The sequence below is a fragment of the Heterodontus francisci genome, chromosome 3 (assembly GCF_036365525.1).
Source record: "Heterodontus francisci isolate sHetFra1 chromosome 3, sHetFra1.hap1, whole genome shotgun sequence".
Taxonomy (NCBI): Eukaryota; Metazoa; Chordata; class Chondrichthyes; order Heterodontiformes; family Heterodontidae; genus Heterodontus; species Heterodontus francisci.
In genome coordinates, this window is record NC_090373.1 from 104,652,292 (window position 1) to 104,678,782 (window position 26,491).

The 26,491-nt window shown below is 41.3% G+C and overlaps 2 protein-coding genes across 4 annotated transcripts in view; one reads left to right on the top strand and one right to left on the bottom strand.

Annotated features, from left to right (window-relative positions):
• The first annotated feature begins 1,179 nt into the window (after nucleotides 1-1,179).
• On the top strand, nucleotides 1,180-18,203 carry hddc2 (HD domain containing 2). The gene is made up of 6 exons (XM_068025330.1): nucleotides 1,180-1,274; nucleotides 6,758-6,879; nucleotides 7,793-7,895; nucleotides 10,453-10,521; nucleotides 17,148-17,286; nucleotides 17,859-18,203. Exons 1-6 carry the CDS (start codon nucleotides 1,203-1,205, stop codon nucleotides 18,002-18,004), a joined length of 651 nt encoding a protein of 216 aa, XP_067881431.1. The 5' UTR covers nucleotides 1,180-1,202; the 3' UTR covers nucleotides 18,005-18,203.
• Nucleotides 18,204-22,430: 4,227 nt separating this feature from the next.
• Nucleotides 22,431-26,491, bottom strand: part of tpd52l1 (tpd52 like 1) — a 41,357-nt gene continuing 37,296 nt past the window's right edge. For all 3 annotated transcript variants that reach the window (XM_068025358.1, XM_068025357.1, XM_068025339.1), the window contains 2 exons: nucleotides 25,420-25,480; nucleotides 22,431-22,758 (listed from right to left, as the gene is read on the bottom strand). In XM_068025358.1, coding sequence (XP_067881459.1) covers nucleotides 22,633-22,758; nucleotides 25,420-25,480 — 187 coding nt within the window. In that variant the 3' untranslated portion in view covers nucleotides 22,431-22,632. The remainder of the gene's footprint in view (nucleotides 22,759-25,419; nucleotides 25,481-26,491) is intronic.

Below are 26,491 nucleotides of genomic sequence, written 5' to 3' on the forward strand. Positions count from 1 at the left end.
ACGCCACCGTTGACTATTGTACCTGGAGTCACTCGTTGGTGAAAGAGGGAAATGGTGACACATCCTGTGGAGGCAGTGGCATAATGGGGAGGCAGTGGTGTAGTGGTAATATCACTGGACTAATGATTTAAAGGTCCAGGCTCGCTCTCTGGGGACATGGGTTTGAATCCCACCACAGCAGATGGTGAAATTTGAATTCAATTAATAAATCCATTTTTTTTTAAAAAGCTCATCTAATGGTGACCATGAAACATTGTCAGTTGTTGAAACAGCCCACCTAGTTCACTAATGTCCTTTGAGGAAGGAAATCTGCTGTCCTTACCTGGTCTGGCCTACATATGACTCCAGACCCACAGTAATGTGATTGACTCTTAAAATACCTTGTGAAATGGCCGAGCAAGCCACTCAGTTCAAGGGCAATTAGGGATGGGCAATAAATGCTGGCCTAGCCAGTGATGGCCACATCCTGTGAATGAGGAAAAAAGGACTGGCATGCACTACCATGATGACTAGTTGCTGCAGCAGCTTCATGTGTGGCTCTTCTGGCAGAACCTACCTCTCAAGGATTGGCCTTCACAGCCATCAGCAAAAGTGCACCAAGAGAATTTACCCCACCTGAATGGATTGTTTGTTGTGTGTTGTTATCTTTGGAGATGGAAGGATGCTAATCAACCATATAGGCTGAGTGAGTTATTGTATTACTATTGGTCTTAGAAGGACTTTGAGTGGTACTCATATTAGTTATTGGTGCAATTTCAGTCAGTTTCTATTAATTTTTGGTAGAATCCTAGTTCCTCCCCCACCTTCTAGTTTCCCCTTCCCCGGGTGCTCTGCTGGTTCTTGGAACTTCTCACAACAGCAGCTGGTACAATACCACCTGCAAAGCTGCTCAACTGCAGGAGGTCCAACCTTTACAAACTAAATGTAATAACATTGCAGATGTCCACGCTAGTTGCCAACTCTCCTGCACGAGCTGGAGGCCGTTTAGCGGCATATTGCTAACAATACACCAACACTCTTTGCTATCCCTGCCGGGTTTTAGAGCTTCAAGTAAGCCGTTTGATTTTTTTTCTCTCTGCACTCTATTTTAACTCTCTGGCTGGCTGCAGTAATTCATGACGCTTTCACCTCATTAAGCAAAACTAAAACAACCAACACGCGCGCTGCCCTGGGGACTGAACGTCACTTCCGTCTCCGAGGCGATGGCCGCATGTGGGGGGCCCGGGAATGGGAAGAATTTGCTTCAGTTCATCCACTGCATGGGACAGCTGAAGGTGAGAGCCGTTGGGGGGCAAAAAGCACCTGTTACAAATGTGCATTTCACTGCACACAATTTACCGATGTGTTCTAGTGGCCAAGATGGCAGCGGCTTCAGCTGCAGACAGGGAGAGGCTGGGCAGGAGCTCGCGCTGCTGTGTTTTGATAAATGGAACGTTTTCCATTGTTTACCCGGTTCACATAACGTTCCAAAGAAGAATTCTGCTTCATTGGTACCGGGAGTGCCCCCTGCCGTCTCGCTCAGTAATGACAGCGCCTACAGAGCTGTCAATACCCGGCTTCATTTCAACAAAGACTTGCATTTAGATAGCACCTTTCACAACAGCAGGATGTCCCAAAGCGCTTTACAGCCAATGGAGTGTAGACAGTGCTGTAATTTAGGAAATGCGGCAGCCAGTTTGTGCACAGCAAGCTCATGCAAATAGCCATGTGATAATGACCAGATAATCAGTTTTCATAATGTTCATTGAGGGATAAATATTGGCCAGGACGCCAGCGATAAACTCCCTTGTTCTTTGAAATAGTGTCATTGGGACCTAACACATTCACCTGAGAGGGCAGATCGCACCTCCGATTTAATGTCTCATCCAAAAGATTAATTCAAAGGATCTTGTTTTTTGATGTTGATCCTGCAGAGAATTAAATAGCAATTTTACCACGGAAATAGGTCATTCAGCCCAACTAGCGTGGTTTGGTGCTTATCCTCTACATGGTGATCGCTGTTCCACCTCATAGGTTCAAAATCTACTAGAGACTTGAGGATAAAATTCTGGTTTGAGACTTCAGTATAGTACCAAGGGAAGGCTGCACTATTGGAGGTGCTGTTATTGGGATGAAATGTTAAAGGGGAGGCGGAACCTCAGTTTTTGCAGTTGGATGTAAAAGATCTTATGGCTCTATTTGAAGAACAGGGGAGTTCTCCAAGTGTCATGGCCAACATTATCCCTCAACCAACACATATAAAAACAGATGATTTAGTCACATATTTTATTGCTGTTTGTGGGGACGTGCTGTATGCGGATTGGCTGATGCTTTTCCCTACAGCAGCGACTACACTTCCAATGTACTTAATTGGCCTTAAAATGCTTTGGGACATCCTGGGGTCATGAAAGATTCAATTTAAATGGAAGTTCTTTACTACTTTTACATGAGCATTTACCCTAATCTTATGTTCCACCTTGTTACCATATCCCTTTATCTTTCTTTCTTTCAACACCCTTTCTAACCTATTGTTAAATGTTGACGTGGTCTCTGCTTCAAAAACTCAGGACGTGCATTCCACAACCTCAACAATCAATGTAATTTTTTTTTGTCTTAAATCTCTTACATTTAATCTATGTCCCCTCATTCTTGGTCCCTTTGTTTATCTGTTCTGACTCATCCGAACATAATTTTTAATACCTCCAGCAAATCACCTCAATCATCTCAGTTGTAACAAATTCATGTGTACATGAATGAATTAATAAATATCCATTTCCCCTGATTTGACCTCAAGCAAACACGTCAAATGAGAGGAAATCTTACAGCAGTCTTCAATAAAAATAAGCTGTTACTTGAGAAAGGCTGTGGTTTCCTTCATGCTGCTGTGAGGTAAACCAATCAGATTGTTGCATTTTCCTTCAAGTGGTCATCCTATTTCCTTTTGAAGTCATTGATTATCTCTGCTTCCACCACACTTCTGTCAGCGATTCCACCAGCTGGGTAGAAAAGTTCTTCCTCATATTACCCCTGTATCTCTTGCCCAAAACCTCCTATCTGTGTCTCCTAGTCCTTGTACCATTAGTTCTTGGGAACAGTTTTTCCTTGTCTAACTTATCTAAGCCTGTCATAATCTTGTACTTCTTTGGCCTCCTTATCTCGAGAGACAATGGGTAAGTGCCTGGAGGTGGTCAGTGGTGTGTGGAGCAGCGCCTGGAGTGGCTATAAAGGCCAATTCTAGAGTGACAGGCTCTTCCACAGGTGCTGCAGAAAAATTTGTTTGTCTGGGCTGTTACACAGTTGGCTCTCTCCTTGCGCTTTTGTCTTTTTTCCTGCCAACTGCTAAGTCTCTTTGACTCGCCACACTTTAGCCCCGCCTTTATGGCTGCCCGCCAGCTCTGGCGATCACCGGCAACTGACACCCCAATTAAATCTCCCCTCAATTTCCTTTGCTCTGAGAACAAACCCAGCTTTTCCAACATAACCTTGTAACTAAAATCCTCCATCCCTGGAACCATTCTCATTAATCTCCTCTGCACTCTCTCAAGGACCCTCTCAAACTTACTGAAGTGTGGTGACCAGAACTAGACAATAATCCAGCTGGGGCCTAACCAGAGCTTTCTAAAGGTTCAGCATAACTTCCCTGCTTTTGCACTCAATGCCTCTATGAAGCTCAAGATCCCATATGCATTACTAACCACTCTCTCAATATGTCCCGCCACCATCAAAGATCAATGCACGTGTACTCCCAGGTCTCCCTGTTCCTGCACACTCTTTAGAACAGTGCCATTAAGTATATATTGCCTCTCCCTACTCCTTCTGCCAAAATACATAACCTCACACTTTTCAGTATTAAATTCCATCTGCCACCTGTCTGCCCAATCTGCTAGCCTATATGTGTCCTATTGCAGGTGGTTTATATAATCCTTAGTGTTTGCCACACATTCGAGTTTGGTGTAATCGGCAAATTTTGAGGTTCTACTTTGTATTCCAAGATCCAAGTCACATATCTAGCAAAAAAAGCAGTGGCCCCAACATTGCTCGTTGGGAACATCACCGTGTACCATCCTCCAGTTTGAAAAATAACCATTCACTATGACTTGCTGTTTTCTGTCCTTAAGCCATTTTTTTAATCCAGTTGAACAATGACTCTCCTATTCCATGAGCCTCAATTTTGTTAACCCGCCTTTTATGTGGTACCTTATCAAATGCTTTTTAAAAATCCATATAAACAACATCCGCTGCATTAATTTAAAATAAAAAGTTTTACTGATCGATAAATCAAAGCAAGTAAGGCCTTATCAAGGCAAGGACTTAGAGATGATTGGGCTAATTATTCCTCATTTTCATCTCTTCCTCCCAAGTCCACCTTGCTGCATATCTAACTTGCTCCTGGTCTTCTGCTTCTGTTTCTTCACTAGTCCACTAGGAGGCGCAATTGAACATCCCCTGATTTCCACACCTGCTGCTCCCCCAGCCCATTTGATGGGGAAGTTACTTGGCTTCCAGCCTGCTCCTTGATGGTGCAACTGAAGTGTTCAGTGTCTAAGGAGTCACTATCAGAAATATGCACCCATATGTACTACAACAGGATTGACATCTTATCTTACACAGTCACATCACTCTGACTGCAAGCCTGCTCACATTTATTGAGCTGTTTATTTTCTGACACAGTAGGAAGGATATTATGTAGAATTTACAGCACAAAAATAGGGCATTTGGCCCAATAGGTCCATGCTTTGAACTAATTAAACAAATGCAATGGTGACATTTTTATTTTATATTTTAATACCAATCCAGCTTTAAAAAATTCAATTTTGCCTCCTGGAATTGGATGAATATCCTCAATATATGTAGTATCTGTTGGTTGTACACTCTAAGTTGATATATAATACATGTCACCATTTAGAAATAGTTCTTAAACCAATGAATAATCTCATTATGATACAACAGATCCTAGTTTGAGATTTGTATCTGCTTACAGTAATGCAGAACTGGCAGCATTATTCAAGTCAAGTAAACCCCTGTATTTGCCTGCATGGACGTGTGCAGTTATTTTTATTTTTAAAATTTATTTAGAGATACAGCACTGAAACAGGCCCTTCGGCCCACCGAGTCTGTGCCGACCAACAACCACCCATTTATACTAATCCTACATTAATCCTCAGTACCTTGCTCTATGGCAGCGAGGCCTGGACAACGTATGTCAGCCAAGAGCGACATCTCAATTCATTCCATCTTCGCTGCCTCTGGAGAATCCATTGCATCAGGTGGCAGGACCGTATCTCCAACACAGAAGTCCTCGAGGCGGCCAACATCCCCAGCTTATACACACTACTGAGTCAGCGGCGCTTGAGATGGCTTGGCCATGTGAGCCGCATGGAAGATGGCAGGATCCCCAAAGACACATTGTACAGTGAGCTCGCCACTGGTATGAGACCCACCGGCCGTCCATGTCTCCGCTTCAAAGACGTCTGCAAACGCGACATGAAGTCCTGTGACATTGATCACAAGTCGTGGGAGTCAGTTGCCAGCGATCGCCAGAGCTGGCAGGCAGCCATAAAGGCGGGGCTAAAGTGTGGCAAGTCGAAGAGACTTAGCAGTTGGCAGGAAAAAAGACAGAAGTGCAAGGGGAGAGCCAACTGTGTAACAGCCCTGACAAACAAATTTTTCTGCAGCACCTGTGGAAGAGTCTGTCACTCTAGAATTGGCCTTTATAGCCACTCCAGGCGCTGCTTCACAAACCACTGACCACCTCCAGGCGCTTACCCATTGTCTCTCGAGACAAGGAGGCCAAAGAGATATTAATCCCATATTCCCTACCACATCCCCCCCATTCTCCTACCTACACTAGGGGCAATTTACCTATCAACCTGCAAGTCTTTGGCTGTTGGAGGAAACCGGAGCACCCGGTGGAAACCCACGCGATCACAGGGAGAACTTGCAAACTCCGCACAGGCAGTACCCAGAACTGAACTCGGGTCGCTGGAGCTGTGAGGCTGCAGTGCTAACCACTGCACCACTGTGCTGCCCTTATATTCAGAGGTATCCAAATACTGGTTGGAATTGAATGTTAACATAAAAAAATTCAAAGGGACAGCCAGCTTTCTGCTAACATTTAAAAAGGTTACATGTTTTTTCTTAAATTTCCAGGTGGTTTTAAAGTTCAGTGTACAGCAGTTGAGATATAGATGGTACAAAGATTTTACTGCTGGTTTATACTAGGTAGTTTGTTATCGAGACTAGTAAATTTAAACGCATGTGTACAATTCCAATTTCTGTTTGTGGGTAACTATTAATTGTAAATGAAAAACATATTGGACAGTGAAGTTCCACATGTACAGTATGGCTGAAACGGCATTCTTAACTGAAGATCAATGACAACAAGTGCAGTCCCTCAGAAATTGTATTCAATGCATCATTTATTTAAACAAAGTGAAATATACTTCTCGTTACTAGGATTTCCATAACTCATCCACTGAAGTTACTGTGGTTGAGTAGGAACTCCCCGTGGGAAATTCACCCCATAATATTTAAAATTATCTATGAAAATATTGTATAATTTAAAGTTTCATATCATTAAAAATAAGTTGATTATTGGAAATAGATCAGATTAGTTTGGGCTCCACCTGCATACCTCATGTAAACTTTAGTACAAGGAATCACCAGTATTATGAGCCATTTGAGTAATTTTATAGAGGTAAGGGGAATGCAAATTAATATAACGAAATGCATTAGAAGTCTTAAAGTGCATAATTGTCTATTTTTTTTGTTTTTGAAGAGAGTACCCCGAACAGGTTGGGTATATAGAAATGTGAAAAAGCCAGAGAGCGTGTCAGATCACATGTACAGGATGGCTGTTATGGCATTTTTAACTGAAGATCAAAAACTCAACAAAGACAGGTGCAGTACATCAGAAAAATCTCCTTAATACATCATTTGTTTAAACTGAATGCATTATCAGTATGGAGTTTAAAGTTTATTTAAATTAGTTCATAATAGCCTTCAATTTTCTGTTTTTATAAATTCAGTGTTTATCAAATGACTGACATAAATCACAGCTAAATTAGTTTTTAAGAGATTAAAATTAAAAGTTTTGTGAATTGAGGTTAAAACAATTGTTTTTTTTCCCCCTACCTTTTCACAAACAGTTCAGTCTGATGATTCTGACATGCTGTTAAACTGTACACCCAGGCTCTGGTAACCAATATTTATGAAACAGGATGAAAGTACCCTTACGCTAGCCACGACTGAGTGATAATTACTCTGAATACATATAAATTGGAAATACCTTTCCCTTTGTAAAACAGTCTGTGCTGAATAGCTAGGATGCAGTGAAATGTAGCAGTGATTGGTGTACTAAGATAAATATGGCTCCCATTAGTTTGTATGCAAAATGCTGTGTGACTTAATGACCACTAGTAGATGTGCTCAAGGAGGATGTTGTCTTTCCTGACATCAGTGAAATAATATTTCCTTTCGACTATCTCTGTGAAATCTCTTTAGACAGCCAGGGTTTTACAGAGTCCTTTACAAGAGTACCAGTTGGACCTGTTTTAAAATGAAAGCAGTGAAACTTTACAATGAAATTGCTCATGAAAATGTTCTTTATAATTTATTTTGTAATTCTGTAATTTATATATTGCTAGTTTTGTAAAATCTAATTTGCGTTGAGGACCATAAAGAGGAACTTGAACTTTGGCAGCCTGCTCAAGAGAGCAAAGAGGCCTGTTTGACTATTTACTTGGATGGCAAAACTTAAACATAGATTTTCTTTTCTCCATTCTAGTTAGAATAATGTGCTTTTCCTTTACAGATGCATAAAATTAGCCCTGGTTCATGATATGGCAGAATGCATCGTAGGTGATATAGCGCCAGCAGATAACATCAGTAAAGAGGAAAAGCACAGGCGAGAAGAAGTAGGTTTCGATAATGACTTCCTCTGTTGAATTCCCCAAGTGGATATTTCGGGGTACTGGTGGAATTTCTTATTCTGGGGTTCATGTATTGAGTATGGAGTATTTCCACATTACACAAAAAGCATACTATTAGATCGCACTAAAATTGTTGGACTATTTTCAAAACTGAACTTGAACTGATTTCATTAAAAGCAAAATACTGTGAATGCTGGAAATCCTGAAATAAAAACAAAGTGCTGGAAATACACAGCAGGTCTGTGGAGAGAGAAACCGTTATCGTTTCAGGTGTGTGACTTTCATCAGAATTGGCACAGGTTAGAAATGTATTGGGCTTTGAGCAGATGAAGTGGGGTGGGGGGGTGGGGTGCTGCAGGGAGGCGAAGAAGAACAGAAGGGAAGGTCTGTGATAGGACGGAGGGCAGGAGAGATTAAATGACAAAGATTTCATGAAACAAATGTAGTAGTAATAGCCGTAGTAAAAGACCAAGCGTTTGTCCAGAGAGAGTGTAAATGGAAGAATAATGAACAGCTTTGTCTGAAAGCAAAAACATGAAAAACAAGTTTGAGACTACATGGTTTTAAAAAAAAAATCAAAATAGCTGTGATGGTCTGCAATTGTTGAGCTCAATGTTGAGTCCAGAGGGCTGTAGAGTACCTAATCGGAAGATAAGGTGCTGTTCCTTGAGCTTGCATTGAGCTTCACTAGAACACTGCAGCAGGCCGAGGACAGAAATGTGGGCATGAGAGCAGGGTGGTGAATTAGACCTTTCTAAGCGTTACCAGTTCTGATGAAAGGTCACATACCTGAAACGTTAACTCTGTTTCTCTCTCCACAGATGTTGCCAGACCTGCTGAGTATTTCCAGCACTTTCTGTTTGAACTGATTTCATATTCTTATTGCTCTCTTTTCTCCCTCCAAAGGGAGTGAAATTGCCAGTGTTATGTGGCTCAACATCTTTTGGGGGAAAAGAGTTTCAGATGTCACAACTTTGTGTGGAAAAAGTGCTTCCTGATTTCGCTTCTGAACAATCTAATCTTAAGATTATGCCCACTTGTTCTTGGTTTTCCTACTGGAGGAGATAGGGTAGATACAGAGATACTATCAAATGCTTTTTATCATTTTAATTACCTCAACCTGCCAAACTCCAAGGAGTACAAGTCAAGTTTATGCAACCTGTCCTCATAATGCTAACCCTTTAAGCCCAGGTATTATTCTGGTGGGTCTGTGCTGTACCCCTTCCCGGGCCAGTATATCTTTTGAGGTTTGTTGCCCAACACTGAATGCAGTACTCCGGATGGGGTCTGCACAAGTCCTTATCTTGCTTTTAAAAGAACTTTAAACTGGTAACAGTTTGGGACATGGCATTTTTCAGTGTACACTGAGATTCGAGGCAGGGGCTGGAACTACAGCAGGCTTCCCACAGCATTCTGCATCTGTATACACTGCCTGAAAGTGTGGTGGAGGAAAATTCAATTGTGACTTTCAAAAGGGAATTGGATAATTGAAAAATTTTCAGGGCTATGGGGAAAAAGGCTGGAGAGTGGGACTAGCTGAGTTGCACTTGCAGAGAGCTGGCATGGACCTGGCAGTCGGAATCGCCTCCTTCTGTGCTGTACACATTGTATGATTCTATATTTTAAATATTGGAGGCTTCCCTGCTTTGTACTGGCACAAGCACTTCACTTCTGGGGAGTGAAGGACTTGCCCTGAGAAACTGTACCTTTACTGCTTGCTCTTGTTGCCCCATGTCACTTTTTCCTCCCCACAAGCTCCCCCTCATCCTGAGCTACATACTTTCCCTTTCTCCCCAGAGAAAGCCTCTTTTGATGTGTTTTTCTCAGCAACAGCCCACAATCTTCCTCCCACTATTCCCAACCCCGGGTTCCATGTCCATTCTCCCACACCCAGCAAGTCTGTTCAAAGATCCCACATTCTGCATCGCACTGCTTACATGCTTCCAGATTACATTCCCACCATTACCACACCTGGCTATTCTTCTCTTCAGTGCTCCCACAGCCCAGGATTTCTTTCCGCCAGTACTCCCACACCCTGACAATCTTCCCACCAGACTCTGGTTGTCCTGTCTCTGCTCCCAAACAGCAGTAGAGTATAAGTAGGCGTTTTAATAAAGTTGGAAAATAGAAAAAGAGAGTGCATAGAAACCAATAAGCCAATCACCAAGGTGGATTAAATTGGTTGGTTGATCTGCAAATTGTTTAACAGAAAACTGTTCGATGATATAAGGATCATCAGTAAGGAGATAGAGAGACATAAAAAGGACAAAAGAATGTGCAAATATTCGTAGGCAGAAAAACACAACAGGGGCTCACACAAATGCATCAGGTGAGAAAATTAGAAAAAATAGTCATCTGAAAATGTAGAGCATCTGAAATTAAAACAGAACATTGGCAGAAATCAAAGCGTCCACCATTCCCAAAGGGAAAATGGTTAACGCTCTTTACTCCCTATCCTGCTGAAGAACATTGTTTATAAATGTAAGTTCTTGCCTCCTTTGGCAAATGTGCCTTGATGCAAAAATGCTCTCCTTTCCTGCAGGAAGCTATGAAACATTTAACTGGACTATTAAGTGATGATGTTGGTAAAGAGATGCTGGACCTTTGGGAGGTGAGCTGTGGATTGAATAATATAAAACCGTTTTTGTATTTATGATTTTAAATATAGGCATAATGGGCTGAATGGCCTCCTTTGATAATAGAGGTTTTCTCAATAGGCTGCTTTCGCGAAGTATTGTACTAGTTATTACTTTTTTTAAAAAAGGAAGTAAATAGATCCTGCATATCCTACAAACCAGCGTGTGTCTTTAACCTGACCCATATCCATGTAAATATGAGATCCAGGAAGCAAACAGAGACTCTTGACCTGGAACACTGGATTACTGGAATATTTCACACTTATGCCACTTCTTTGCATTGTCTCCAGCTCTTGAATGTCTCTCATTTCTTGGCGACCAGAGCCGGACATAGTATTCAAGGTGTGGTCTGGACAGTACTATAAAGTTGGATCATTGCCTCCTATGACTTGTATTGTACGGTTTTGATTATGCATAAGGCCCTATCAAATTTTACAAATTTCATGGTCACAGCATTTTAGGAATCGTGAATTTCACGTATTTATATCAGAAATTTTGTGGTGTCGCAACAAACCATGAAAATGATTTATTTAAAACAAAAAAAGGCAAGGGTAGTTTCTGGTTTCAAATGGCATTTATTGTGTATTCAAAAACTATTGTAAAAAGCTGATTAAAAAGGTCACATTCTTGATTCACTGAAGTCAGTGGTTGAATGTGAGCATGGAGCAACTTGCAACTATTTCTTCATTTCCTGTCTCTGTGCTATGAACACCTGTCTGTGTTTGTTTGGACACAGCTCTCTCCACGTTCAGAGTTTGTTGGAATTGTCAGGCAGTGCTGTGCTAGCCTTGCAAGCTGGGGATTCTGTATTCCAGTGCTCCAAAACTGCAGCACAGGCAAAATACAATCTGCTTCTTTTGCAATGCTTTTATAAGCAAGAATCTCCAGCCTACAGTTCTTGTCAAAGCCAGGAATCTCATCAAAACAGTTTAAATCTAACATCTACAGGTCTATTTGTGCAGGGTCAAAGCTTTCAGGAATGCCGCAGAAAGTTGTTGACACCTCAGCTGCTTTTTCCTTCACTGCTTGACTCTGCTCCATAGCAGTAATTTTGTTTGAGCTTTTTTGCCATGCAAGAAAGCACCTGCTAAGCAGAGGCATTTAATTCAGCATCATCAGAGTGTTTGTTTGACTGTGCTTCAGCCCAGAACAGTACATCCATTACTTTATTGTAAGCTTTGTGGATTGTGACGTGTCGAGATTCAAACCAAGTGATTTAATCCATCAGATGTGTAGCATTCTTGGCAACAAACTGAACCTCCTCATTAAGCTGAGCATTGTTTAGAAAGCTCTGATTAAAGTCCACGCGCAATCTTCCAGGGTCCGATGAGGAAAGGAAAACAGTCCAACACCCGAAGTTTCAAACTTTCTTCCAGCAATGATCACAGTAGATCAACTACTCACAACCACTTTCAATAGAATCAATCTGGCTTTAGAATTTTTGAGAGATAAAAGATTGTCACAGTCAAACGTCCCTTCCTTCAGTTTAAATTATCAGAGATCTCTGTTTTTTGCTTGACTTTTTAGAATTTTGAGAGAATAATAAATAAAGACTAAATTCTCTTCCTTCAGTTTAAATTGGCTGAGTACTTCTTTCAGGTGCTAAGACACAGCTGTCTGTGTTTTCTGTTAGAATAGGTTGTTTGCACTATAAGCCAGTTCAAAATTAAATTGTAACAAATGTATCTTTTGATGCTCTGTCGAGTGGCTGTATCCAAGGCAATGAGAATGCATTCTTTGACTGAGTCTTTAGAGCCTGTTGCCTTAAAGCAGTACGGCTCTTTTTCTAGCCTTAAAGGCACACTGCATTTTTCCCAGAAAAAAAACCTACAGGATCATAACACTAGGGCAGTGTTTGAAGATCTTTTTAATGTAGCTGACCAGTTTTGTTGACTTTACCAAACTCGCTTTTCCACAGCTCACTGTCAAGAGAAATTATATGTGCATTACATGTAATATGGACTGCATTAGGCATTACACCTTGGAGGACAGATTTGAAAGATTTTGTCATGCAAGTTGCATTGTCACGAATGAAAGCAGACACTTTGAAATCAACATCATATTTTAAACGGTTTTGATTATCGCTTGGGAAACTGTTCTGTAATTAACAGCTTCTACGTGTAGACAGTCTGCAAGTACTGTTAGCTTTCCTGACTCTACATCTTTGGCCTTACCAGACTTAAAATCAAACAAAACATGCAGCACATGGTTGTCTTGCTCATCAGTGTACTCATTACACATAATTGCAAAAGACTTGTGTGCATTAATCTGAGACTTCATCTCACAACGTGCAACAAAATCCTTCAGTAGGTAGTCCTGTCATAGTTGATTTGCACTTGGCAAGCAACCACCATTTTGCTCATTACGTTGAATGCCTACCCGCAGTTTTGGGTGATCAAGTTTTTCCAATGGTATGTTGGTACTTGCAAAAGCATCCACAAGTTCCATTGTAACCAACTGACGACTTTCTGAGCTCTCTATCAATTTCTTAAAAAGAGATGAAATCGTTGCTTGTTTTTTTTTTTGTGTGTGTGTTCATTTTACAGCAGTGAGATTCTCTCTTTTTCTGCTGCGATGGCTTTCGGACTCTAAGTGGCGCTGAACTGTTGCCCACCATGTGTGATCCAACAAAACGGTATACCACAATCGACATGCAGAATTTGGCTTCCAAATTCTTTCACTTAATGTGCTGCAGTAATGTTTGTGGCCGTTTTTGATTTGCTCCTTCTGGCATTCTCATTTGTCTGCTGATACTTGAGACTGTTTCTCTCAAAACTGGTACATGAGTGAGGGCTTACAGTGCAATCAGTGAGGTGATCTCTAAAATGCACAAAGTTTGCAAAATAGCCAATTTCATGGAGGACCCGAGATTTCACGGTCCATGACACATTTTTCACGACTATGAATTTGGTGGGGCCCTAATTATGTGGTTAACAGGGATACTAACAGTGAGCTACAGGCTTTGAGTAGGGGGCTTGAACTGAGGTGGAGTACTGTAGAGCTGGAGGTGGTCATGCCAAATGTTACAGTTGTACAAGATGTTTGTGAGTCTATGACTTGATCAATGGTACCAGGAAGAGTTTGGAGACACTGATCAATTTGCTAGGAACAAGGTCTCATGTGGAGCCAAGAGGTTTAGTAGTTTGATTGTTATTCATTCATGGGGGTCACTGTCAAGGCCAGCAATTGTTACTCATTCCTAATTGCCCTTGAAGGTGGTGGTGAGCCGTCTTCTTAAAATTGCTACAGTCCATGCGGTATAGGTACACACACAGTGCTGTTAGGGAGTCCAGGTTTTTGACCCAGTGACAGTGAAGGAATGGCAATATAGTTGCAAGTCAGGATGGTGTGTGGCTTGGAGAGGAACTTGCAGGTGGTGGTGTTCCCGTGCATCTGTTGCCCTTGTCCTTTAAGGTGGTAGAGGTCACGGATTTGCAATGTGCTGTCAAAGGTGCCTTGGTGCGTTACTGCAGTGCATCTTGTAGATGGTGTACACTGCTGCCACCATGCGTTGGTGATGGAGGGAGTGAATGGCACCCCATTCACAAACAATCAAGCGGGCTGCCTTGTCCTGGATGGTGTCGAGCTTCTTGAGTGTTATTGGAGCTGCATCCATCCAGGCAATTGGAGAATATTCCATCACATTTCTGATTTGTGCCTTGTAGCTGGTGGACAGGCTTTGGGGAATCAGGAAGTGAGCTACTTGCCACAGGATTCCTAGCATCTTACCTTCTCTTGTAGCCATGGTATTTATATGGCTACTCCAGTTCTGTTTCTGGTCAGTGGACTCCCCCAGGATTTTAGTGGGGAATTCATCGATGGCCATGCCAATGAATGTCAAGAGGAGATGGTTAAAAGCAAAATACTGCAGATGCTGGAAATCTGAAATAAAAACAAAAAGTGCTGGAAATACTCAGCAGGTCAGGCAGCATCTGTGGAGAGAGAAGCAGAGTTTATGTTTCAGGTCAGTGACCCTTCATCAGAACTTTCATCAGTTCTGATGAAAGGTCACTGACCTGAAGCGTTAACTCTGCTTCTCTCTCCACACATGCTGCCTGATCTGCTGAGCATTTCCAACACTTTTTGTTAGATTCTCTCTTGTTTGAGATAATCATTGCCTGGCACTAGTGTGGTGCGAAATGTTACTTGCCACTTATCAGCCCACGCCTAGATATTGTCCAGGTCTTACTGTATTTGTACATGGACTGCTTCAGTATCTGAGGAGTTGCGAATGGTGCTGAACATTGTGCAATCATCAGTGCACATCCCCACTTCTGACCTTATGATTGAAGGAAGGTCATTGATGAAGCAGCTGAAGATGGTTGGGTCTAGGACACTACCCTGAGGAACTCCTGCAGTGACATCCTGGAGCTCAGATGATTGACCTCCAACAACCACAACCATCTTCCTTTGTGCTAGGTAAGACTCCAACCAGCAGGAAGTTTTCCCCCTGATTCCTATTGACTCCAGTTTTGCTCGGGCTCCTTGATGCCATACTCGGTTAAATGCTGCCTTGATGTCAAGGGCAGTCACTCTCACCTCACCTCTTGAGTTCAGCTCTCTTGTCCATGTTTGAACCAAGGCTGTAATGAGGTCAGGAGCTGAATGGCCCTGGTGGAACCCAGACTGACAGTCAGTGAGCAGGCTATTTGCTGAGCATGTGCCACTTGACAGCATTGTCGAAGACACCTTCCATCACTTTGCTGATTGTTGGGAGTAGACTGATGGGGCGGTAATTGCTTTTTGTGTACAGGACAAACCTGGGCAATTTTCCACATTGCCGGGTACATGCCAGTGTTGTAGCTGTACTGAAACAGCTTGGCTAGGGCTGTGGCAAATTCTGGAGCACGTCTTCAGTACTATTGCGGGAATGTTGTCAGGGCCCAGAGTCTTTGCAGTATCCAGTGCCTTCAGTCATTTCTTGATATCACGTGGAGTGAATTGGATTGCCTGAAGACTGGCATCTGTGATGCTGAGGACCTCAGGAGGAGGCCGAGATGGATCATCCACTCGGCACTTCTGACTGAAGATTGTTGCAAATGCTTCAACCTTATCTTTTGCACTGATGTGCTAGGCTCCCCCATCATTGAGGATGGGGCTATTTGTGGAGCCACCTCCTCCAGTTAGTTGATTAATTGTTCACCACCATTCAAGACTGGATGTGGCAGGACTGCAGAACTAACATCTGATCCGTTTGTGGGATTGCTTAGTTCTGTCTATCGCATACTGATTATGCAGTTTGGCATGCAAGTAGTCCTGGGTTGTAGCTTCAGCAGGTTGACACCTCATTTTTGAGGTATGCCTGGTGCTGCTCCTGGCATGCCCTCCTGCACTCTTCATTGAACCAGGGTTGATGAGGAGGCAGTGGCGTAGTGGTAATGTCACTGGAGTAGTAATCCAGAGCCCAGGCTAATGCTCTGGAGATACAGGTTTGAATCCCACCATGGCAGATTGTGAAATTTGAATTCAATTGATAAAATCTGGAATTAAAAAGCTAGTCTAACGGTGACCATGAAACCATTGTTGGTCGATTGTTGTAAAAACTCATCTGGTTCACTATTGTCCTTTAGGGAAGGAAATCTGGCATTCTTACCTGGTCTGGCCTACATGTGACTCCAGACCCACAGCAATGTGGTTGACTCTTAAATGCCCTCTGAAATGGCCTAGCAAGCCACTCAGTTCAAGGGCAATTAGTGATGGGCAATAAATCCTGACCTGGTCAGTGACACCCACATCCCACAAATGAATAATAAAAAAAATCCCCTGGTTTGATGCTAATGGTGAAGTGGGGGATATGCCGGGCCATGAGGTTACAGATTGTGGTTGAGTACAATTCTGCTGCTGCTGTGATGCAACCCTGAGGAAGCATATTGCCGGGGCCGCCATCCAATTAAGGATGGTGAGCTGGCAGCTCTTGGGGGCAGGCCGATCAGAGGGCCGGCAGCTCAGCAGTACTGCTGGTAGCAGTGGCCAGTGCTGAGGCTACAGCTCCAGGGAGAGGGCGCTTCAATGGCGAGCTGCCCTCTCAGACCAGTGAGTTGAGTTGGGAGAATCTGCAGTCAGGCAGGCCCCAGCAATCGAGGGGTAGGGTCATAGTACAGCGTGGGGTTGGGTGGCTGTTGCTGCCAGGGGGCCCCGCTGTGGACTATGGAATGTCAATAAGAGGGCTTCCCACCCTGGCACTCACTGGTAGGCGCCAGGGTTTATCTGGCAGTCTTCCCACATGGCAGTGGGCTCTCCCAACATGGGCAAAATGCCCTTAGTTGGCTCAATTGGCCATCAAATGGGCAGCCAGGCTGCCATGTGTCCCGCCACTGGCAATATGGTATGGCAGCTGGAAGACTTCGGGCTCCCCTCCCGACGCCTTCCCCCACTATATTGCCAGCCTTCCTGCCTCCCAGCCCGTCTCCGATGGGCTGGGAAAATTCAGCCCGGTATCACTTATTCTGTGCTTATGCTTGATGTAAAAGGACTGTTAACACTTGTGATGCATTGTGCAAAATTTCATTCATTGGTATATGCCCTCTTACATTTCCCATGCAGTATATTCAGTTAGTGAAAGCAGTGGAAAGTATTTTTATTTGAATGCACCTTTTTACAGGAATATGAGAACCAGTCAAGTGTTGAAGCCAAATATGTGAAAGAACTGGATCAGTCTGAAATGATTATACAAGCTTTTGAATATGAAGAGATCGAACAAAAGCCTGGTGGATTGCAGGAGTTTTATGATTCAACAAAAGGTTAATGTTATTCGTGTCCTGTATTAAGCAATAAGGGATTACTTCTACACTAGTTAATGATGCAACCCCTAAGTAATTATTATTTTGTGATATAATTACACAGTAGAGCACCTTTTTAAAAAAAACTTAAAGGCATATACTTGTTCCCTAATATGGAAATGTAGATCCCATTCAGTGAATTGCAGGCACAGACATGAGTGCCGCACACTTCTGTGACACAGTGTGTCGGTACACTGCTGGAGCCTGTCCCTGTAGCAGAATATTTTCAAGTCATGCTGGTATGCATTTAAGGTAGCTTAGCCCATTCTAAATTTTGAATTGTAAGCTTTAATTTGTAGCCACTGTGGTACATTGTTCTTTAAAAGTTAGCAAGCATTGAAGGCTAGTGTCTGCACCTTGTAATCTTAATCTAGATAGAGGCAGAAAATCCCACTGAGTTATTCTTGTGAATAGATATTCTGCTAAAGAAATGAGATAATCGCATCAAATTCTAAACCATTATATAACTAGTTTGATAAGTGGCATTTTCTCATTGCTACCGCTTTGCATTTATATGAACTTGTATCTTGCAGGAAAATTTCATCACCCTGAAATTCTTCAACTGGTGGCAACTTTAAATGCAGAAAGAAATTCCAGACAAACAAAAGCCAGCACCTCAGACACACAGTCGGCTTGGGAGAGTGAACCCAATGTATTGCCCCAGAACACCCAACTCTAGGATAGCATTGTTAAAGCAGTCAAGTAAATGTGCTTTTTAAAAACTGTATCATTCTTCATTTTGAATAAGCAAATTCATGACTGAACAAAACCAAGTATTGGTGTTTTATACATTGTCTTTCCAGCATGTGGAGAATGTTTTGTATTTCCTTGGACAAGTGAAAATTTAAAATCTGAAGGCTACTTTTTCCAACTAAAAACATTCAATCTCTTTATTCACAGTAGAAGGCATTTTCAATATACTGGTGAAATGGGCGTGAACTCACTGGTTCGACAGCGGTGTTCAAACCTTTCTACTCAAAGCCTGATTCAGATTCCGGCCTCCTTGGGAATACAGTCGGTGAGCACTCGCTGAAATAGGAGGTTGAAAATCAGGTGTCTCCATGAACAAGCTTCAGTAAAAGCCCCAGTGGGCGTAGTATTAACCCCACAAAAATGCTTCACGCCATTTTGGAGCAGCCTCTGTCCATTTGTACTTGAAAATTTGAAATAGGGTCTGACAACCAGTGTAGCACCAAAATTTGCATGTGGAAGTAGTCTCTCACTTATTTTGGGTGTAAGTGTTTGGCACCCATTTATGAGCCTGTAAAGACACTAGGGGCGGAATATTATACCACCCCAACGAGCCGGATCGTGGCGTAAAATGGAGCGGGAGGCTCTCCCAACCTGCTCCCGCCTCCGCCCCACTGTTCTTAGGGCTGGGGGGAGCAGCGAAAAACGGGCTGCCAATCAAGGCCCTTCGCCCATCTCCGCATGGATTTTATGCATGGCAAATGGGTGTCCTGGACCAGGAAAGGTCGCCAAGTAAAAGCTGGCGGCCTGTCAGCGCACAGGAGGTGGGCCCTGAAAATGGAGCACAGGGTGCCTGATTGAGGTACCTTACCTAGGCAGGAAAAAAATCAACTCTGACTCCTAGTGCCAGACCACAATCTAATGGACCTTGCTGGAAAATGCACAAGGGCCACTGTGGTTGTCAAGCAAGTACGAGATCAAACTTGGCTCTGAAGCTGGCATCACAATGTTGTGAGTCAGTTTTGAGGAGAGGAGAAAATTTTGTAACATGGAACTGCAGAAACACCAATCAATCAGGAAAACTTGCTCACAGCCTCCTCCCTCCCAATCCAATACCCAGGAGGAGAAACCAGAGCAGCTATCCGCTATGGACAGGGAAGGGTAACAATTCCAACCAGGTAACCAGTAGACATCACTCCCTCATTTACTGACTGAACTCAGACCAAAGAAAATTGTTACATTGTTTCTAGTGCAACACCAATAAAGAATAAACATGCATTTATACTGCATCTTTCATATCCTCAGGATATCCCAAAGTGCCTTATAGGCAGTGAATTGCTTTTTGAACTGTAGTCACTTGTTTTATAGGCAAACATGACAGCCAGTTAATCCATGGCATAGCTCCACAAACTGCAAGATGAATGATTGTTTTTTTTTTGGTGATGCTGGCTGACTGACTGTTGGTTGGCATGCTGCTAGAACTCACCATTCTTCGTTGAAAATGTGCTGTGTGATCTTTTATGTCCACTTGATCACAGCTCCACCATTGCAGCACTCCCTCAGTAGTGCAATGCATCCCACTCCAGAGGCTTGAGCACAAAAATCAAGGCTGATACTCCAGTGCAGCACTGAGGGAATATTGCAGTGTCAGAAGTACAGCTTTCTGCTGAGATGTTAAACTGAGGACCCGTCTGCTCTCTCAGGTGGGCATAAAAGATCTCATTGCACTATTTTGAAGAGAAGTGGAGTTATCCCTGGTATCCTGGCCACTATTTATCCTTCAACCAACATCACTAAAACAGGCTATCTGGTCATGATCTCATTACTATATATGGTATCTTGCTACATGCGAATTGGCTGCTGTGTTTCCCACGTTGTAATAGTGATTACACATCAAACGTATTTCATCAGCTGTAAAACACCTTGAGATATCCTGAGGTTGCGAAAGGTGCTTTATAAATACAAGTCTTTTTTTAAGTGTTCAGTGACATTTTATGCCCAAGTCTGAGAGAATCTTGAACCAATAACCTTTTGACTTGGAGCTGAGTATTACCACTGAGCGATGGTAACATTGTGCTGCTTTTGTAAGCACTGTGCCATCAAAATGTACAATGGCTTATGAGATATATATGTAAAAAAAAAAGTTTTCAGCAAGTGCATGAGGCATACATTTTCATTCACATCAACTGATAATTCTGAAATTTCTGTATTTAAAACATTAAAGAGAATATGTTAGAATTCAGATTTAAGACAGCCACACATTATATATATATATATATATATATACTGTTTCCCCACTTTGAAGGATGAGAACAGAGGAATAATTCCCAGTGCAAATAATAGGTGTGTTATTAAAGAAAAAGGTAAAGCAGTTGATATCTAAAGTCTTCAAACCCAATGCTGAAAGAAACTGCTGCTTTTCCACCCTGCGTTTATAGGGTTAGTTGCCATCTTCATAATTTCTTGTGGTGCTGATGTTTATTTGATTTAAAAACTGGTTGTATTTTGTAATTGTGCTTAGAGAGTGGTTAACAACAATCATTGTTCAATTCATTGAACTACTTTGTGTAAAATAACCCCAAAAGTCAAAGATGATGAAATTTGGTTAAAATTAGAAAGTTTTGTTAACTTTGAAATTAACAAAATAATGCTAGACAGACCATAAAATGTTTTAATACAACTATCAAATAGATTGTTCACCTTTATATGTGCACAGTTTCAATTTCCACAAAAAAAACAAACATTTCAGAAGGATAATTTGAATACTTGTATGCAGCTATTAAAGCAGATCAGTTACAAGACATTTTGTAAACAATGCAAACTCAAGTCAATCACAAGTAAATAGAAATATCAATATCTCCAGGTATTTGTATGATTATCAAGCTGAATTCCAATAGCAAGATGAGTAACTACTGCTCTGAGGTAGCGTACCAGAAATACAATCTTTGCAGTTTACCAGTGGGAATAAGATTTTATCAACAGCCAGGTGAAAAAAACCTGAGGGCTACAGTAGCATCCGTACCAAAAGGAAAAATATTTTCAAAATGTTTATTCTAATTACACTATTGAGAAGTATGGTTGGTTTCTCCTCCATCCTTCACAAATGTGCATTCGAACTTTGTACAAGTCTCTGCTGATAGCTCAGTGAGTTTATCTGGTAATTGGTGAGGCATACAGACCAAGAAAGTCTCAGATTAGCATTGAGTTTAACATCTGGTAGGATAATAGCAGAGGCCCTACAATTAGCTTCAATACCTTTGGAGAAGAACTATGGTTAGTGTTCTGAATCGCTATGTAATTGGTCTACCAAATAAAGAGAGTTGCCAACAGTCACATGTAAATTATGCTCACTTAGGTGAGGTACAGGATGGCAACTGGTGCTCATGGAAATTTAGCCTACTGGTGACTTTCATGAAACCAAATAAGAGGGGCGGGGCGGAGGAAGAACCTCAAGTTTTTGGACAGGTTTTAAGAAATAAAATATGCTTGAAAACTTCAAGTCATCTGCCCTTCCACCTGAAAGTACTGAAAGGGTTAGCCTTCCCTTCCTCCCCTTCCCACAGTACTGAAAGGATTAACTGTCAGTTAGTCAACACTTCGCTCTAAATTTATAAGTTAAAATCTTCAAAGTATAGTTACTTCTTTTGGTGGCTGGGTAGAGGAATCTATTTTGACAATGTTAGTGATGTATTTTGGAATAGTGGCACTAGATGCAGAGATTTCAGATCATGACGTTTTCAATGTTTATTATGCAGTAGAATAATTGAATAAATAAGTGGAAATTTCTCAATTCATAGCATCTTTGGAATGGCTATCATTTTGGTTTTTTTTGTAAGGCAATCATTTCTCGACAGGTTCCCTTTTTAATTTCACTTGGTGAGCTTCCAACTAAGAAACTGGACGAGAGTATATAATGTAACCAAGTGCTGATCAATTAATCTGTACCTCCACATAAACTAGTGTCCATCCTGGGTCTCCCCGTAAAAACAAATCCACGTAAAGCTTTAGCATAATTAAGTAGTAAAGCTGATATTGCATTAGAAATATTGAATAATCTGGATGTTATGTATATCTTAAAAGTGCTTCCAATTTATAGTAGTAATGCAATGTCAAATTATTTTAACAGGTTACTGGTCAACAGTTTCTTGTAGGATCCATTTAACAAACTTATAATACTTTGTTTTATAGCATTTGACTTAATGACCATAGTCAAGAAATTGCAAATAGAGCTGGTACCAAGAAATAACATTTTTTTCCCTCAAGACCTCAAAAAGGAATACAATATGTTAAGTCTTCAGAACAGTGGTTTATAAAATTTCTCTTTAAACAGGTTTTGTTGAAGAAGCATGTGAACTTACTCTGTAACTCAATGAACTCTGTTGTAATGCAAGTACAGATGGAGCTTAGAATAAAAATTCAGAATAAGCAATTTATAAAATTAGAGAAATATTCAAAAAAAAAGTACATAAAACAAATTTCTATTGATAAAATTTCCACTATTTTGTTTCCAGGTTGTCTTCCCTAATATACTCAGGAGACAGATCTACTGAATTTTAAACAAAATCTAGTAACACCAAGATTTACACATTGAAACTTTCCAGTATTAGAGGAAAGATTTTAAAAAGCTCCGAAGTCTTCAGTCAGATGATTTCCTGAAGTTGATTCCTGAACACTGGCATTGGCAGTAGAATTCAGCACATCTTCAAAACTTCCACTGCTGTGGGCAGGCACACCAACTTTACACTAAACAACCACAATATGATTGAAAGTATTAAGAAAAATCCACAGTATCAGACAGGTTATGGCTGCCCAATAACCACCATATAGCAGTGACACATTTGTGGTCAGTCTAAATGTAGTTGCATTTCATTAGTCAACTTACTGGATCAGGAACTTTTTTTTAACCATTCTAGAAAAACAATACATTCAAGACTAAATAACTACATCATGCAGATAAAGAGAAGGAAACTCCAATAGTTTGGATAAGTAGCTAAAAAGAATGGAGACTACCTTGTGGTGATAATTGTACTGAGAGAAATGAAAAGATGTTGGCCAATAAGAAGCAGTCAGGAATACTAATCATGCTGGCAGTAAAAGCAGCACACAATGGGTATCATTGGCATAGGATCTTACACATGACAATGTAACCTTACACATGACGGGAACACAGAATTCAGAACAGTCTCAAGAACTCTGACCTAGAAATCCGTTATTTACTCTGCTGATTACCTTGTGTATAAGCTTTCCCCCAATTCTATTGTTTATGTCTCTATTCCACAATGAGTTTGAAATAAAAAATCTTGTGTAAATGACAAGTTTCACACAACTTTATTTTAAAAAGCATCTCTCCTAAAATTACTTATACTTTGGCACTGTGTAGAAAAGTACTTAACAGACCTTTAACTGGGACTCTGACCCTATTCATGCAAAGGAACTAATATTATCACTCAGCCAATTCATCTCCTGAAGCAAATGTCACAGTGTAACAACATTTTGTTCAAAAGGTGGATCAGTACCTTTTGATGTTTATTAGAACATAGCTATTGGCTGCAGAATGCACCATCTGTTGTTGTATTGTCTATTGTCAAAGGCAATAAACAGGATATACAGAAAAATTATGAACGAGACGACGGGAGCGGTGCAGTAAATTTAACAAAGTAGCATTAGTTACTGGAAATACTCAGCAGGTCAGGCAGCATCTGTCTTCCAGCCGATCACAGACCTTCCCTTTTGTTCCTTTTCTAACCCTCCCCACTTTCATTTGCTTAGAACCTATTACATTTCTAACTTTTCCCAGTTCTGATGAAAGGTTACAGATGTGAAACATTTACTCTGTTTCTCGCTCCACAGGTGCTGCCTGACCTGCTGAATATTTCCAGCACTTTCTGTTTTTATTTCAGATTTTCAGCATCTGCAGGATCCAGATCTGATTTGTAATCTTCGCTCAGTTGGCTGAATATAGAGCCACTACATTTACCGTCAGGCGGGCAAAAAAAAGTAATTCACATATTCATTTATTATTCAGCAATTCTTACTGAAAGCGCAATTGTCAACATTTGGTAAGGATAGCATCAGACTGGACTTTTATGGCCTCAATGTGAATTGCCTGACAACACAGTGGATATGCTCACAGATTAAGAATGGTCAATTAGACAACATATTGGAGAGCATGCAGGGACACCTTGCAATAATCAATACATTCAAAAGAGCAGAATAATACTCAAAATATTTTTGTTGGACTACATATAAATGTTCTCCATAATAAATGAGTTTTATTTTCTCCTCATGTAAAGATTACATGCATCAAGGGCAATACACACCACAATGTAAACCATTTTAAACAGAGTTGTGAGGCTGTGGAATTCACTTCCAGGTTTGTGTCTGAGGCAGAAACTGTGGCAATACTCAAGTTTAGATTGGATAAATATTTGATGGAAAAGGGGATAGAAAGATATGTGGATAGAGAAGACAAATATGATTAGGACTATTCACTCAACTAGAATGCATGTGCCAACAAAGACTGGTTGGGCTGAATATCCTTTTTCTATGCTGTAACGTTTATGTTACTTTTTTGTCACCTCATGAGTGTTTTATTCTTTGGTTTTCTATCTACTTTTATAGACCACATCCTCCTCAATCTCTGAAGGAATAATCTGGATCATGGACTTTGTCTACAATGCCTAGATAAACAAAGGCAGCAGACACATAGGAACAGAACCATCTCAAAGTTCCCCTACAAGTCACACACCATCCTGACTTTGAAATATATTGCCATTCAATCACTGTTGCTGGGTTAAAATTCTGAAACTTTTCTACCAAACAGCACTGCGGGCGTATCTACACCACACAAACTACAGGGGTTCACGAAGGTTCACTGCCACCTTCTCAAGGGCAATAAATGCTGGCCTTGCCAGCGATGCCTAATCCCATGAACGAATAAAACAAAAAATATGGGGACCAGAACAGTGCATAAGTACGGTTTAACCAAAGTTCAGTGCAAGTTCGCTTTTCAATTCTATCCCTCAGAAATGAACCCCAGTGCTTGGTTTACTTAAATGGCCTTATTAACCTGCACCACTACTTTTAGCGATTTGTGTATTTGTACCCCCAGATCTCTCTGCTCCTCTACCATCTTTTGGACTGTAATTATCCAAGTAGGCCTCCTTATTCTTTCTACTGAAATTTAACATCTCACACTTGTCTATATTGAAATTAATTTGCCAACTACACACCCATTCTGCAAATGTACTAATGTCTTCCCCAATTTGGTATCATCCTCAAATTTTGAAATTGTACTTTAGATTCCTGATATAACCAGATCAAACCACAGTAATTGGGTAGGTTTGAAGAGGTATGGCAGTGCTGGCACATTCCACAATCAAACTATGACAGCAAAATCTTTACCTTCAGACTGCTAACTGTAGTTTCCATCCGCTCCTCAAAGGACTTGAATGTAGGAGAATTTCTGTGGCAACAAGGAACATCGAATGATTTGTGTTCTACAGTTTTATTCATTTAATATGTACAAAGTGAGAGTAAATGGCTGATAATATTTATAGTCTGTATTAAAATGTATTAGCTTTACTAAGAATAATGTTTTATGTAAACTAGCCTGCCACATGAATTTATATTGACAAAAAAGCAGCACTAATTATGAGTTTATTAACAAAAAATGTTGTACTCTCTATTAATGAACTTCCAAACTATTGACATAACAACAACTTACATTTATCTAGCACCTTCAACGTAATTAAACGTCCCAAGGCACTTCACAGGAGCATTATAAAACAAAGCAAGACAGCGAGCCGCATGAGATATGAGGTCAGATGACCAAAATCTTGGTCAAAGAGGTAGGTTTTAAGGAGCATCTTAAAGGAAAAAAAAGAGGCAGAAAGGATCAAGGAGGGAATTCCGGCGCTTGGGGCCTAGGCAATTGAAGGCACAGCCACCAATGGTGGAATGATTAAAATCAGGGTTGCTCAAGAGGCCAAAATTAGAGGAGCGCAGATATCTTGGCAGGGTTGTAGGGGTGGAGGAGATTAGAGAGATAGGGAGGGGTGAGGCCATGGAGGGATTTGAAAACAAGGATGAGAATTTTAAAATCAAGACGTTGTTTGACCAAGAGTAGGTCAGTGAGCCCAAGGGTGACAGGTGAACGGGACTTGGTGAGAGTTAAGACATGGGCAGCAGAGTTTTCGATGACCTCAAGTTTACCGAGGGTAGAATGTGGGAGACCAACCAGGAGTGCATTGGAACAGTTTAGATGTAACAAAGACATGTATGAGGGTATCAGCAGCAGATGAGTTGCGACAGGGGCGAAATCAGGCAATGTTACAGAGGTGGAAACAGGTGATCTTAGTGACGGTGTGAATATGAGGTCGGAAGCTCATCTCAGGGTCAAATGTGACACAAAGGCTGTGAATAAACTGGCCTCATCTCAGGCTGTTGCCAGGGAGAGGGATGGAGAGGGTAGCTA